We start from the raw sequence: 14,316 nt of genomic DNA on the forward strand, positions 1-14,316 counted from the left end.
TTCGTCTACCTCCTAAGCACATGCCCAAGCTGTTCGTTTTGCTGCCAGGAAGTAAATAGCTTTTATGAGTTTCTTTCATGGTTCCTCACAGCTCTGAAATCTAGAATTATATTTCTAAAAGGGGCTTAGGTCAAGAATAACATAGTAGCCCTCTAACCTAGCACATTGCTTGCAGGAGCCTCTTTCTGGGATGCTGACACTGAAGTTGAAGTCTTCCGAATGTGGGCTTCCACATTCCCAGCTTAGTTCTTATTGGGTTGCACAAGGAACTGGATTCAGGAGGAACAGTGTGATTTATATCTCCTACCTGTGAAATTTGAAGACAAAATACTGTATTAATACTGTACCCTGTAAATCTTTTCTCGCATTAGCAACCTTTTGGGAGAATAAAATTTGCCACAGAAGCATTGCCACATGTGCTGATGGAGCTGAACTCAAAAGAAAAGATTAGAAAACTAACCACACTAATAAATTTCATTTGAGGCAGTTGGAAAATGGACTGCTGTTTTGACAAGTTGGAAACAACACACACATCGTCTCTGTTTTGAATGGTTAAAATGAATTTCCAGGACCCAACAGAAACATCTTAGATTACAAACCTGATATTTCTGCTGAGTTACCCAGATGTCAAACATATATGCCCTGGAAACTGAGAAGTGGCTGTGATGTACCTTAACTAGAGTAGGGGCTCTAGGCCTTGCTAAGCCTTGTTACTTGGCTACCTCTTAGGTCGAGGTATAAGCAGTTACTGGAATTGCCTCCTCTGCAAGTTTTTTTTTTTTAATTGCCCACAGATCATGCCACGTCCTGAAGAGCATTTGCCCAAACTGATGGTATCAAGGCCTCATCTGTAGTGGGCCTCAGCTTGTAACCCACAGCCAGCTGTTTTTCTATTTAGCCAAGGTGATTGCCACAAGAGTACTTAAGCGTGGCCTTTGAGTGCCAACATCTGGCCCAGACCTTAGGAATGGACGTGTACTTTGGTTTTATTCTTACAGGGTTGAAGTTCTTCATTTAATAGAATGAAACTTATAACCTCTGATCATATTACTTTAATCTCATAATTGCTCTTCTTGCCTTGGGTCTCTGCCCTTGCCAAGTGTTACTCAACTGCCTCTAAAATTTTTTTACTTTTTGAACCTTACTTTTTACTTAAAAATTATTCCATGTGTCAACCAAATGAATTTGTCCTTGCACCTTACTGTAGTCCAGCTTTGAAAAAAGGACTGTACCTTACCAAGTAAGAGCACAGAGGCTGGAACCAGACTGGTTGAATCCATTGCCTATCTAATAACTTGGTGACCTTCGGCAGCTTCTTTGAAGTCAGCCTCAGTTTATTTATCAATCGATGGAGACAAAAATATTATACACTGCTGGCATGGAGGGTACAGGCCTGGTAATCCTAGCATTTGGGAGGCTGAGGTAGAAGGATCATGAGTTCAAAGCCAACATGGGCTACATACCATACTCTGTCTCAAAATAAAAAACAAAAACCATGTACCATGTAGGCTGTTGTGTAGATTAATGTTAATTTACATAAAACACACTGATTTAGTACCTAGTGTTTAGTAAGTGCCCCAAGTGATACCATTACCATATATTACAAGTTCTTCTGTGATCTCATCACAGCCTCCAGTGACCTTGCCCTGACTCTGAATGTGCCATCATCTTGAGATTTGTTGCCTTTACACATCATCCTCTCTCCCTGGACCACAGTTCCCTTCATTCTGTTCCTCTCTTGTCGCCGGGGAACCTCTGCTTACTTAGTAACACCAAGGCAGGATGACTGGTTCTCTCCATTGTATGCTCCTAGTACTTTGATGCTTCTGGGCTCTGGTACTCAACAGGATGTTTTCAGGTGTTCTGTCTCCTTTCTGGTATATAAAGACAGTTAGGGTTGATTTTTCCTCTAAACAGAATTTTTGAGGAAGAGACACCCATCTTATTGTGTTCATTTTAATACCAGCTGCACGTTTGATGAATGTTTGTTCCATGAATAAATATTTGTTGCCCTCGTTTATGTCTTAAAGATAGGACATGTTCATTTTGTTTTCTGCTGTTCACAAGGCATTACTAAATTTATAGTGAGAAAAATTTCAGTAGGTTGTAAGTTTTGCTGAAGTGATTGTTTCTAACACTGGAGTCACTTAGCTCTTTGGGCTGTTTTTTATTAGTCATTTAAAAAGTCTGTCAAAGAGTGGTTACAGAGACAAGAGATCATCATTTAAATCATAGTGCTTTCAACTCACCCATGGTTTGGGTCAGTTACTTAGTGATGAGAAAAATGTATCCAACAAGTAAATATTTAAACATTTTTGGCTCTTGATCTGAATACAGAAAGTAAAATATAGATTTCAGATATTAAGTTGTATTTCATACAGCTTTTGCCTGTTTTTTAACTAATAGAAATTAACATATCTTCATTGGATACTAAATCTTTCATCTCATAGGTAACTTCTTAAAAGACTGATGAGTGCACATGAAGGGGTAAGAATGCTTGCTTTGAATGAAAGCACTTGCTTTGTCCTGGTGGTTCCCATTGCTGCTTTCCCCATGTGCTGCCTTGGCTCACTTAGATTAGAAAGAGCATGTGGGCTGGGGATTTAGCTCATTGGAACTGCTGCCGGCCTTATAAGCACAAGGTCCCGAGTTCAATCCCTGGTACCAAAAAAAAAAGAGAAAGAGCACAGTACTCACTCAAGCTGGCAGGCACACAAGGGAGGCTTTTGGTGTGAAATCCTGAAAGTAAAAGGCAGAAATCTCATGGGGAACCAAGGACACAAGTTACCCTGGGGCTTGGCTCAGGGAGACCAGAAGGTAGTCAGAGCCAGCCCGTACCTTTTCATGGGTTGTCCATTTGCCAGTTGGTGACCCCATTCTTTTTCTCCTCTTCACCAACCCTCTTTCGCTTATTCTGCTTCTTTGTGACTTTGGCACATACTTATTTTTGCACATATTAGCTTGCAGCTGGTCCTTTTCCTGCTTCACTCGTTACATCTTCTCAGTTAGTACCGCTGTGCTGACCAGCTCCATTGCCTCAGAGGATTCTCAGTTGTGCTTCTGAAGTGGTATCCTGGTTGGCTGGCTCCACTTTTGGTGCCAGGCTACCGGGTTCCCGTGCTGGACTCAGTGGTTGCATTTCTTTTAGGTGTCTTCCCATTGTCCAAGATGAAGCAGGACCTGAAAATATAGCCACCTAGACAAGGAGTTGCAACCTCTGAAGCTTATAGGATCCAGGCAGGTTACATAAGTGAATAATTGAGGCTGGGTAGGAAGTGCATATTAACTGTTCACAGGGTTGAAGGGTGTCTAAGGGTATGAACTCGCAAATAGAAGAGCTTAGATTTGAAATCCCAGTTTCACTATTTACCAGTTACTAGGTAACTTAGAACAAATTACTTAATTTCTGTATGCCTCCGTTTCCTTTCCTTAGCACAGTTATGAGGATTAAATGGTTTAATAAAGTTACATAACTGAAAAGTAAAATAAATAAATAAATAAATAAAGCCTTTAAAATAGTGCCTGGAACATAATAAACATTATATAGATGTTTTTAAAATTGTCATTCACACTAGAATCCTCATTATCATTTAGTTTTACAGTGATATGGACTGTTGCTTTTTTCCCCTAAAACATGAAGCTATCTTGGACTATTTAGCCAAGAACAAAAAGAAACATTCCTTTATTGTGAGGCTATCAACAGTGCAACAACAATGAAAACTGTTACTTGGTATGTCAGCACTAGGGACCTCAATGGATTGGATGCATGGGTCTTGTCTTCAGGATGGAGACTCTCACAGCTAGCACAGATTCCTACGATGGCATAAAAGCCAAGATCCCTGTCTTTGCAAGACTATACAGTCAAACACACCTATAGGTGAGGTACATGCAGCTCATACCCAGTGACTGTTCTCAGGCCGCTTCTCCAACATGATGTGTGGGTAAGGGTGGTCACTCAAGAGGCAACAAGTGGACCCTCTGTGTAAGTGAATGCAAAAATTGTACCTGTTGACAAAAGATGATGCTATGAAGCCCCTCCCCAGGACATCAGCATGCATGGGTATGATATACTGATACCCTCAGGGTTAGCTTCATGTCTGATTCTCGAAGACAGTTGTCTTTGATTTTCATTTATTTTCTTTCTTAGAACAAGTGAAAATTTTTAGCTTAGATATTTAGGCTCACTACTGTTAACTGCCTTTTTTAAAAAGTGGCCTTTGGGCCAAGGATTTAGCTCAGTGGTGCTTCTGCCTGCCTCCCAAGCACAAAGTCCTGAGTTTGATCCCTGGTACCGCCATATAAATAAATAAATAAACAAGCAAACAAATAAATAAAAGTGGCCCTTTCCTGTCAAAGGCTACACCTTTCTTGTATCTCACTCAGCTAGCCATGTCTTTACTTGTCACCCCTAAGCTGTTTTTTTTATCATTCTTCCTGATCTCTGCCCAGTTCATGCTAAAAACTGAGCCCTTTGGTTCAACCCCAGCTATCTTCCTTCCTGAGATACAACATAAACAAGGTCACATACTGGTACACACACACACACACACACACACACACACACACACACACACACAGAATCTGGATATCCTATCTCTTTTCCACACAGCAGCCAGAATGGCCCTATAAAAGTATACATTAGCACATTGCTGTCTTGGTTAAAACCCTCTAATTACTTCTCATCTAACTGAGACTAAATCAGGCTCAGGATCCTGGCCTCTTCTGTGGCTAAAGCATCTGGCACCCACCTGTGCTGCTCTCCCTCACTCAGACACACCAGGATTACTTCTCTGCTCCTTTCCTTGTACTGTTCCCCTTCTCGAAATGGATCTTTCTCCAATTGTCACCTCCCCCGGAAGGCGTCTCTTTCTGTGTGAGACATGTGGAGAGCATAATCCTACTTGGAGTCCTAAGCTGGTCACGAAGTCATGGTTCAGTGACCGAATGGCTGAGCTATGAGTATTTGGAAAAATGAGAATTACAAAAAATGTACGACGTATGTCCACTGACCTCGGAGGCAGGAAGGAGGGAAGGTACAGACTTCTCCTGAAGTAAATGAGATTTCCTGTATCACTAACACTGTTGGTTTACACAACGTGCAAACTTCCCAGAATGTGAAAGGGAATTTCTTCGGTCTGATGTGGCTGTTAGAAGTTAGTGCTTTAGCATTCCATTTCAAGTATTCTCATTAAAGGTAATAGCAGAAAATTGCAGCAAAGATTGCCCCAGTTTTTAAGTGGTGATCCCCTCTGCAGAGCTGTTGATTTGTTTAGTTAATGCTAATTTATTTAATATACTTCTGCTTCTTGTTGATTTTTAGGTCTGTTGCCTCAGCTATTAGGAGTTGCCCCAGAGAAGGCCATAAAACTTACAGTAAGTCTTTTGAGTTGGTGCTTCTCAAGGAGGGAATTTGCATATACTCAGGAATCTAGCAGGCATTCTTCTGTGAGGAAGCAAGTCTGTGGTTACTCAGAGGTGCTATTAATTGGATGGTAAGGCTCTAGCCACACACAGCTTTTCATTATTCCCCGTTTAACATGGAATATCTGAAAATGTGATGATAAACTTGAGAAGATTGTTGGTGGTTGCTGCCATCATGATTTCATCATCATAGCTGCTGCAGTGAAATATCATTTGTTACCTGCCATATTAGAGACCTGACATGTGTCTTTTCATATTGTTTTAATTTTAAGCAGTGTGATCCACTGTGACCACATAAGGAAAGTAAGGCCTACAGGATTTAAGTAGCCTGCCTGCGGTCACATAATTCATGAGCAGGAGAACCAGAATTCACAATCAGATTTTCAATACAGAATTCAAATCAGAATTCAATACATGGACTCATTCAGTTACACCTGCCATTTCTAGATTGTACATTTATGATGTGTTCTGTAAGCAGTTGCCAAAGCCAAATAGTGAGGGCTCTGTGTTCTAGTTGAAATTGATGCTTCATCAGACTGTTTGCCAAGGGCCTGCCTGGCTCAAGTTGAGAGACGATCGGTACCCTTGTTCAAGGATTTGTGGAAGGGATAGATAACTGTGTGTTTCTAAGACCATAAAGCCCAAGAAACTTAAACTACTGGGCTATTAGCATTGTCCATGAAATTTTTCTTATACCATTTTGTGATCTGTCTTTGAGATAGTTAAGATGCTCTGGCCTGTATCTGCCAAAAAACTTAGCATTGTTCCTTGAAATTGCTTGCAGCACATTTCACTTTGAGAATATTAGACTTAATTAATTAATGTAATTGATGTTCTTTGAGAATCCTTGAGGAATTTTTAGACACTGAATTTCCACTGAACTGAAAAATTTGCACAAATTGGTCTCAATGAGAGTGCTACTTTAGATTAAATCTTGTTAGAAGACTGAAAGTGATTTTTAATCAATCTTGTAAAACTGTTTTTAAATTATAGAATGAATGTTTTTATTTTGTCCCTCCAATCACTCTATCTCCCCTTTCATGCTATTGCAACTGCAGGACTTATTTGAATTCCTTTTAATTTTCCTCCCTGCAACGTCAGAGATATTTGTATGCAATATGTTTTACCTCTAAAACAACTATATGCTACTGACTGCCTGTCTCAAATGATTTTTAGATCTTTCAATTTATGTAAAAGACAAATAAGATGTTGGAAGATAATGACTTTCTTTATAATTTATATCTTTATAATGACTTTATCATTTTCATCATCTTCTGTAAATATTTTTCTTTAAGGTGAATGATTTTGTGCGGGACAAATTCATGCACAAAGATGGTTCGATCCCGTTTGCAGCAGAAATTCTTGCTGGAGGCTGCGTAAGTACCTTTTGCTGATCTCTACATCGGATGGATTTGTTTCACGTACATTCCACTGCCGTGGTCAGCAGGTGTGGACTAAGGCCTCTGTCTAATCACAGATCCTGTACACAGGGAGAGTCTGCTAGGGCACCTCCGCTTTCCTAGCCAGGCAGCCGAGCCCGAGGAGGAAGGGTAAATGTTTCCGATCTTACTGCCTGCTGCGGTATGCCTGTTCCTGCATCATCGCTCCCTGTTGCTTCTGCAGAAGAAGTCCTTTGTGGCAGAAGCACTTGGCTTTTGAAAACTTTTCGTTGCCTTCTCTAAAGTTAATTCGTGCGTGTAGTATCTTCTTTGCTCGTGGCACCCTCTGCTGGGTCAGGAGCTATGCTTTGTAGCATCGAGTCGGCAGCCGTAGCTCTCTGCTTTGCTTTTCCGTAAAGGTGGCTGCAAACAGCAATCTCCCAATGCTTCTGAATGAGGGATGCTGCGAAACAGCTGGCTGAAGGTGCACTGCTTTGTCGAAAGTGCGTAGACTGATTGCTTCTCGACATGGATGAACAGCCTGCATCTTGTTCTGTAGCTCGGCAAAACATTGTGTCTCACTTTATCTCATGTACCAGTTTGTTCATGTGAATGTAAATACTTTGAGTAAATTAAACTCTTATAGAAACGCTGGTGCTATTCAAAGATCAGGTTGGTTAAATAAACAGGCTTTGATCACTCAGGTAATACAACATTGGTTTATTTTCTACTTCACCTTATGTATCTGTTCTAAGAAAGAGGTCAAATTTTTCTGTTTTATAATTGTCTTGTTTTGGGTAGGAAATCTAATTAATAAAATAACTTCTTTTACTTGAAAATTATTCAGTTCAAAGTTTGGCAAATACTTCAGAATATTAAATATTTGTGTGGAAAGCAGTTATTGTCCTGTTCAACATTGAATGGTGTGTTCCTTGATCTTAGCAGAGGCTGAGAAGTCTTGACTTGTGATAGGTCTTAAGAGATGTATGGAATTTGGCCACTACCTGACTCTGTTTGATCACTGACCTGTTGGAGATGGCCAGGTTCTATAACTTTAGGAGCATGCAGGATGGAAAAAAAGGGAGCCTTTAATGTCCTCAATAAAAACGGTGTAGAATAGCAAGCATTGCAGAAACTGCTCTTCCCCATAAACAGACTTCACTTCAGAGAACTCTAGTTTTCCTTGTGAGTAGCTGAATTGTCTGATTTTGAAATAGATGTTTTCCTGGGCTGCTGCATATCCAGCCCAGTCCTCCAAGAGAGCAAGGTATTTCAGGTCAGATGGAGGTAGGTTTCATTTGTTTGATTGTCCTTAGATTTTAAACCTTCTGTGAAGACATGATCATAGATCTCTGTAAGAATTTAAAATGTAAAATTAATTTGTGATTTTGGCAATCATCATGGTGTGGTGCCTGAAAGTGTCTTTTCTTTTAACAAAAGCTTTTTGCCTGCACATGCATCTCGGTGCCAAGGAGATCAGTTGTGGCATGCAGTGTGCCATCTGTAGGTGGTCTTGTTTTGGTGGGTGTGGTTGCCCATTTCCAACACAGAGCAAAAGTTGGCATCAGAAGTGGCGCCTAGTCATTGTAAAGAGGAATAGCCCTTTTTCAAAGCTGATCTAAACACAGGCTTAATGTTGGAGCCACTTGGGCTTTACAGCTACTTAAAATATCTGTGAAATGAAGTTTGCCACCCTTCATCTCCAAGGTGGGGAGACAGCGGTCCGAGGCATTTCAGGTCTCCTGTCCCCATCCCCCATCACTGCTTTAGGAAGTCAGTGTAAGCAGTTTTGTAGGACGCAAACAACCTAGATGTCTCAGATCTCCCAGTAGGATGGATGACTCCAGCTTCATTCTGTGTGTCTGTGTGTGTGTGTATGCCAGGGTGTGAGTACGTGTGTGTTAAAGTGGCACCATCTCTCTTTGCAGGCTTTGGCAAAGTTCTTCTCTAATTCCACCCTGTGTGCACTTTAGAAAAATGTGGGTTCCAACCTCCTGGTCTCTCCAGTTGGGAATATAAAGGGCTTTGTGAGGCTGTGTCACATGAGCAGTTCCTGCCTTAGTTCAGCCAAGCATTACTAGGTGTTGACTGTAAGTCCCTAGGGAGTTCACCTTGCTTCATTATTAGTAGGAGTTAGTACACATGGCTGGTTTGCACATGTAACCAAAGCAGTTCTTTTCTGAGAACAAGGCTTTTCTGTTTTATAATCTGTTTTCTACGAAAACAGGAAATATGTAGGGAGATCTTCATCTCCATAACCTCATAGTGCTTATTCAAACAGTGTGTTTTATTCTACTTTAGAAAAATGAAAGTGATAGTGCATTTGGAAGATGGCAATCATTGGCAAATTAAAAGGAATAAAATGTGTTATGTTTGATAATCATATCTGTAACTGAAGAGATTAAAAAATATTCTTGTTTCATAGATACACAGAAAAGGGTGAGTCTGACTTTATTTTTAAACTCATTTTTCATATTGACATTAAGTTTAGAGTCCTTCCAAAAATATGGCTTCAGTTTTCTGAGCATAAAATCCATAAAAGGATTCACATTTAATAGTAGTGATATATCCGGCACAATTCAAGACTAAACTAGATGTTGAAACTGGGGTTTACAAACACAAAGTCTGACAGAATTATTGGTGGTTTGCATTTTCTTCAAGAGCTGATTTTCTGCATTCTAAATTAGACCAGTAGCAGGAGTTTCTGTCAGATACCTAGACCCTCAGGCTTTCCTGCATTAAAAACAATATATATAGATCTGTATCTAAATAGACAGATCTATATCTCCATTCCTCTGTTTCCTTGCATCCTCCCCTTCTTGGGTCAAAAGCTCAGCCACTGGAAGAGGATGTGATTGAGGTATTCAGGACTTGTGGCAGAGGAGAGCAGTCCTGTGCCCACTACCCATTCTCAGTGAGGTTCCCAAAGGCCTTAAAACTAGAATACTGATTATGTTGTTACTGCCTTGTTGCCACTACCTTAAAAAAAGAAACACTGTAATGCCACACTGTATGTCTAATGGAAAAGTAGGCTAAAATCCTGAGGAATCTTGAATGTTTAGCCTCTCATCCCTTCTTCTTAAATGGGACCAGATAAGGAGAGACAAGTGGTGCCATGACTGATTTTAAGGAAGGAATATAAATGTGATGATTAAGTTGTCTGTTATGAAAATAAATCTAACATTCATCAGAAAACATATGTCAACAAAGTATGAGCTTCTGTCTTAAAAAGCTTATATTTAGTAAAAAACATTTATATGCCAGTAGAAAAATAATAGTGTTTCATAATAATTTTTGGAAAAACAAGTGAACATGCTCTTGAGCTCCTTGATTCCATAGTGTTTTTCGTGATACACACATGTCTATGTATGTGTGAATGTACCTTAATTTATGAGTTTATTTCAGGTGGGAGAAATCATTGGTAAAATGATTGGTAAATCATTGGTAAAAATGATAAAAATCTTAATTTTTCCCCCTGGCAAATTCATAGGACCCTGATACAGTCATCTACCTGTGTTTTCACTATTATGGGGATTCCCTTATGCATATTTTTATACCTGTTTGCACAACCGTGTATCAGAGGTCACTCTTAGGGTACGTTTTTTAATTGGTTTTTATATTTTCATATTATTCAGTCGTGGTTAATGTTTATTTTGAAAATTTTAAAACTAAAGATATAGTCACTAGTGTACCTATCAGCCGGCTTACAATGGCAAACTTGGTAAATGCAGCTGGAAGTCCTGGTGTACCTGTCACAGTTGCTTTTTCCACCGTCAGCCCCAAGAAATGACCCTATCCTGAAATGGGCGTCTTTCTGCTTTGCAATACACGAGTGTGTCCCTAGGCAATGTAACTTTGCATTTGAAACCTTTGGTCAAACCTGGTGCATAGGAACAGCTTGTGACTCCCAGGCAAAGCTTTCGCATTGTTCTCATCAGTGCCACTCTTGTGCTTTGCTAGTCAGAAAAGAGAAGTAAACGGAAGCATCACTTCGAAATGCTCTAAGGTAGCATATCCTGCACGTGTCTGTCACAGGTGATGCAGATTATAGGCTTGTTATGTGGGTCTACTTAACGTTTGGAGCCGTGCATTCATTTGCCTGAGCTTTTGGTGTCTTTAGGCTTCTTTCCTACTCTACAGTCCTTTTTTCAGTCTTACAGCTGAAACTAATACCTTATTCTAAGTAAACTGCGAATTTTTAAAGCTTCTTTGTTTCACTTTTCCTAGCTTCCTTGTCAGCCCTACCTCCTTTCTTGTCTCCTTCCCACCCTTTCCCTGTGCACCCCTCTTAACCACTTTTAAGAACTCTCTAGAATTTACATATTTAGCATGATTTCTGTTTCTTTTCTCTCTCCCTCATTCCAAAAGACAAGGTTCACTGGGACAGAACTCTTTATTCATTGGTATATCCCAAAGACTTCAGTACGTGGTGTACAAATAAGAAGCTAGACCTCTGAGCCCACCTTTTGAAGGTACAGGGGATCGATGTAACCACACTGTGTTCATTACTTAGCCAGGTTTAGTGACAAAGAAAACACACTCTGCTCTTGAAGCAGAGGAAGTGGCCAAGGCGTGATGGCCATCGTGAAGCCCCCACACTTAGCTCTGCTGGCTATGGTGAGGAGAACTAAGACAGCGTAAGTGAGATAACTAAAACATTGCTCAGGTGCTGGTCTTCCTCCTCTTCCAGCGTCTTGCCTTTTAACTTCTGATACATGTGTTTTGGATTTTATGAAAATAAATGTTTTAGTTGGGTTTTTTGGATGAAGAAAAAATATGCAATTCCCTGAGGGGCAACAGAAGTTTATTGGAGTTTGGATGTGGCTTATTAAAGGCCTCAGCTACCCTACCCAGTCTTACGGTCTCTGATCTTTCTTTTGAGGAGGGAATGCTGGGGATTAAACCCTGTTGTAGGCAAATTCTCTATATCTGAGCCACACTCCCAGCTCCTAATCTGTGTGAGTCTGCTTATTTACCCTTTCTCGAGCATTTAGTTTCATCCTTCTGTTAATATCATCTTTATTTTGTCTTAGCCAATGCTGTACGGCAGTCCTACTCCTGGGACTTGCCTGGTAATGGGAGTGATTTTAGTGTTTCTGCATCACTGAGGAGGAGACGTGCCCTAATTTTCTGTGGCAGATATCGTCTTAAACCTGGTGGCTTCAAACACTTCCTTGCTATCTTCTCTCATATTCTCTGGGTTGACTGGGCTCAGCTGGAAGGTTCCCTGGTTATAGGAAGATGGCAGCTGGATCTGGAATTGTGTTCAGCCTCCTCTGACTTGCATATTCAAGATAGCCACCCTTGTGGCTGCCTATCTTCCAGAGCACCTGAGATAGCTGCTTTGTGGAGCATGACCTTTGCAAATCTTGGCAGTTTGAGTCTGAAAAAGAGCATCTTAAAGAGTCCTGAGCAGCAGCTGCTGGTCTTACTACAGCCTGTCTTTCCACTGCACTCTGTTGCTCAGAAAGCTGATGAGGCCAGCCCAGATGCAGAAGTTGAGAAATGTAATAGGTAAAACAGCAAAGAGGCTTCCCACCACTGAGGACTTGGTAGCACCTTGCTCGCCCTGTACCTTGTGGCTACTTCATAGCCACCCTCATGTCTGTGCTGAGCTCTGGTGCTGATTGCTCATGGTTACAGGTCAGAAACTCAATAAAGCAGTAATAATAAATAAAGGTTTACTTTGTGGGTGTCATGAAATGAAACTGAAGTCTCTTGAGAATTGATGCAGCTCTGATCACTAGCTCCTCTCTCCTCTTGACTCTTCGTCTCTCATAGTGGTTTTATATCTCCCCACACATCTTCTTACTCTGCTGGCCCATTTCCCCCCTCTTCCTGGTGTTGAATTCCTAGCTACTGGCCTCTCTGTAGAATGACATTTTCTCATCCCCTGCCCTGGTCCCAGCTAATCAGATCAAGTTACTAGGTTGTGTTTTATTTTTTCATTTAATTATCAAAAGAGAAAATTGGATAGGCAGATCTTTTGAGTGAAAGGCCAATAGGAACTTTGTGTTATGATTTAACCCATACGCAAAGGGCTATGCTTAATGATTCCATTTGTTTCCACCACTTCTTCCAACCCTTCTTGTACTGTTTTGTTTTTAGCTCTGAATTCTGTAAGTTTGCCCTGAATAATAGTATGAGTACTTCTATCATAAAATATACCCAAAGCCATATTCCTTATGATTGAGCTTGAAATTCTTTGAGATTTCAAACCCAATTATATCAAAGTAGGAAGAAAATTCCCTCGTGTAATGAACACGTAGGCTCTGGCGGTCCAGGCTGGTAAAACAGATTGCCTGAAGTGGATGTACGTCCCACTCCTGTGATCGCTCTCTCTTTCCAGGGTTTCCTGTGGAGACATGGCCTCACAGTATAATTTTCGTAAGGCAGAATTTTTCTTTCACTGTGCAAGTCTCTGCACATATTCTACTTATAAATTCTAGGATGATGTGAGACTTGGTCAGTAAGTTGAACTTGTATGAAGTCACTCCGTGTGATATGCCAAGCAACCAAGGTGATGTTCCAGAAATAATTTATTTTTATTTATTTTTTTATTTTTAATGCTCTGACATCATCTATTTATAGTGTAATGAAAATACTTGTTTACATTATTTTACATTTCTACTATTGTTGTTATTCAGAATATTCCTGGGAAGAAATTTTTGGTATATCTTCCCTTCCCCAAAATATACGTCATATTACAAATTTTCTTAATTCCTATTTATGCTCTGCTTATCAATTATTATTGACTTGATGGCTTAGTGATTGTATCAGGTATTGTGTATAACCTGCTGTCTTTGTCACATACAGTCATTGACTCACCAACAGAAGATCTTACTTTTTAGCAGTGGAATGATAACCAACAGCATCCCTAGGAAGGACCTGGAATAAGATACAGATGGCACTGAGACATAAATGCTAAGAGATGGCCCATATCTCAGTGTTACACTTCTGTCCTATTACCATGTGTGACATCCCTGTTGAATGAATAAATGTTCAAGGAGAAGGCATTGGTAAGGTAGACAATTAAGGAATTGCCGAGGAAGGGTGGTCACTTCGTAACTCATGACTGTTCTTTCAAACTCAAGTGAGCAGTGAAGAGGCATTTCCTTCAGGGAAGCCAGGTACAGGAGTTGATGGACTTTAAGGAGTAGCAGGAACCATACCCACATAACAACATATCCAGGGTATTTCAAAAGAAAGTAATCCGTGAGTACTCAGAAGAAGAACCAATTTTTTAAATAGTCCTGATTTATTTTATTTGACTTCATTTCTAAAAATGGCAAATAAACAAACTCCAAATATATTTAAAAATTTAAGAGCCATCTAAAGAAAATATTGCAACATGGGGCATTTGGTATAGTTTATTTATTATGGCTTATGTTTTTGGTAGAAAAGATTTTATCGAATGGTTCACATGAAATTATCATGTCAAAACCATGAAGGAATCATAAAAAAAAAAAGAGAGGCTTAAAAAAGCCAATGAATAGCAAAAAAAAAAAAAAAAAAA

General features: G+C 40.0%; 1 protein-coding gene across 2 annotated transcripts in view; it reads left to right on the plus strand.

Annotated features, from left to right (window-relative positions):
• Window positions 1-14,316, plus strand: part of Slc25a13 (solute carrier family 25 member 13) — a 198,168-nt gene that overhangs the window by 136,256 nt on the left and 47,596 nt on the right. For both annotated transcript variants that reach the window (XM_010603394.2, XM_010603396.3), the window contains 2 exons: window positions 5,321-5,373; window positions 6,717-6,797. In XM_010603394.2, the coding sequence (XP_010601696.2) occupies window positions 5,321-5,373; window positions 6,717-6,797 (134 nt within the window). The remainder of the gene's footprint in view (window positions 1-5,320; window positions 5,374-6,716; window positions 6,798-14,316) is intronic.

Source organism: Fukomys damarensis, unplaced genomic scaffold, assembly GCF_012274545.1.
Source record: "Fukomys damarensis isolate Sample0158 unplaced genomic scaffold, DMR_v1.0_HiC HiC_scaffold_4, whole genome shotgun sequence".
Taxonomy (NCBI): Eukaryota; Metazoa; Chordata; class Mammalia; order Rodentia; family Bathyergidae; genus Fukomys; species Fukomys damarensis.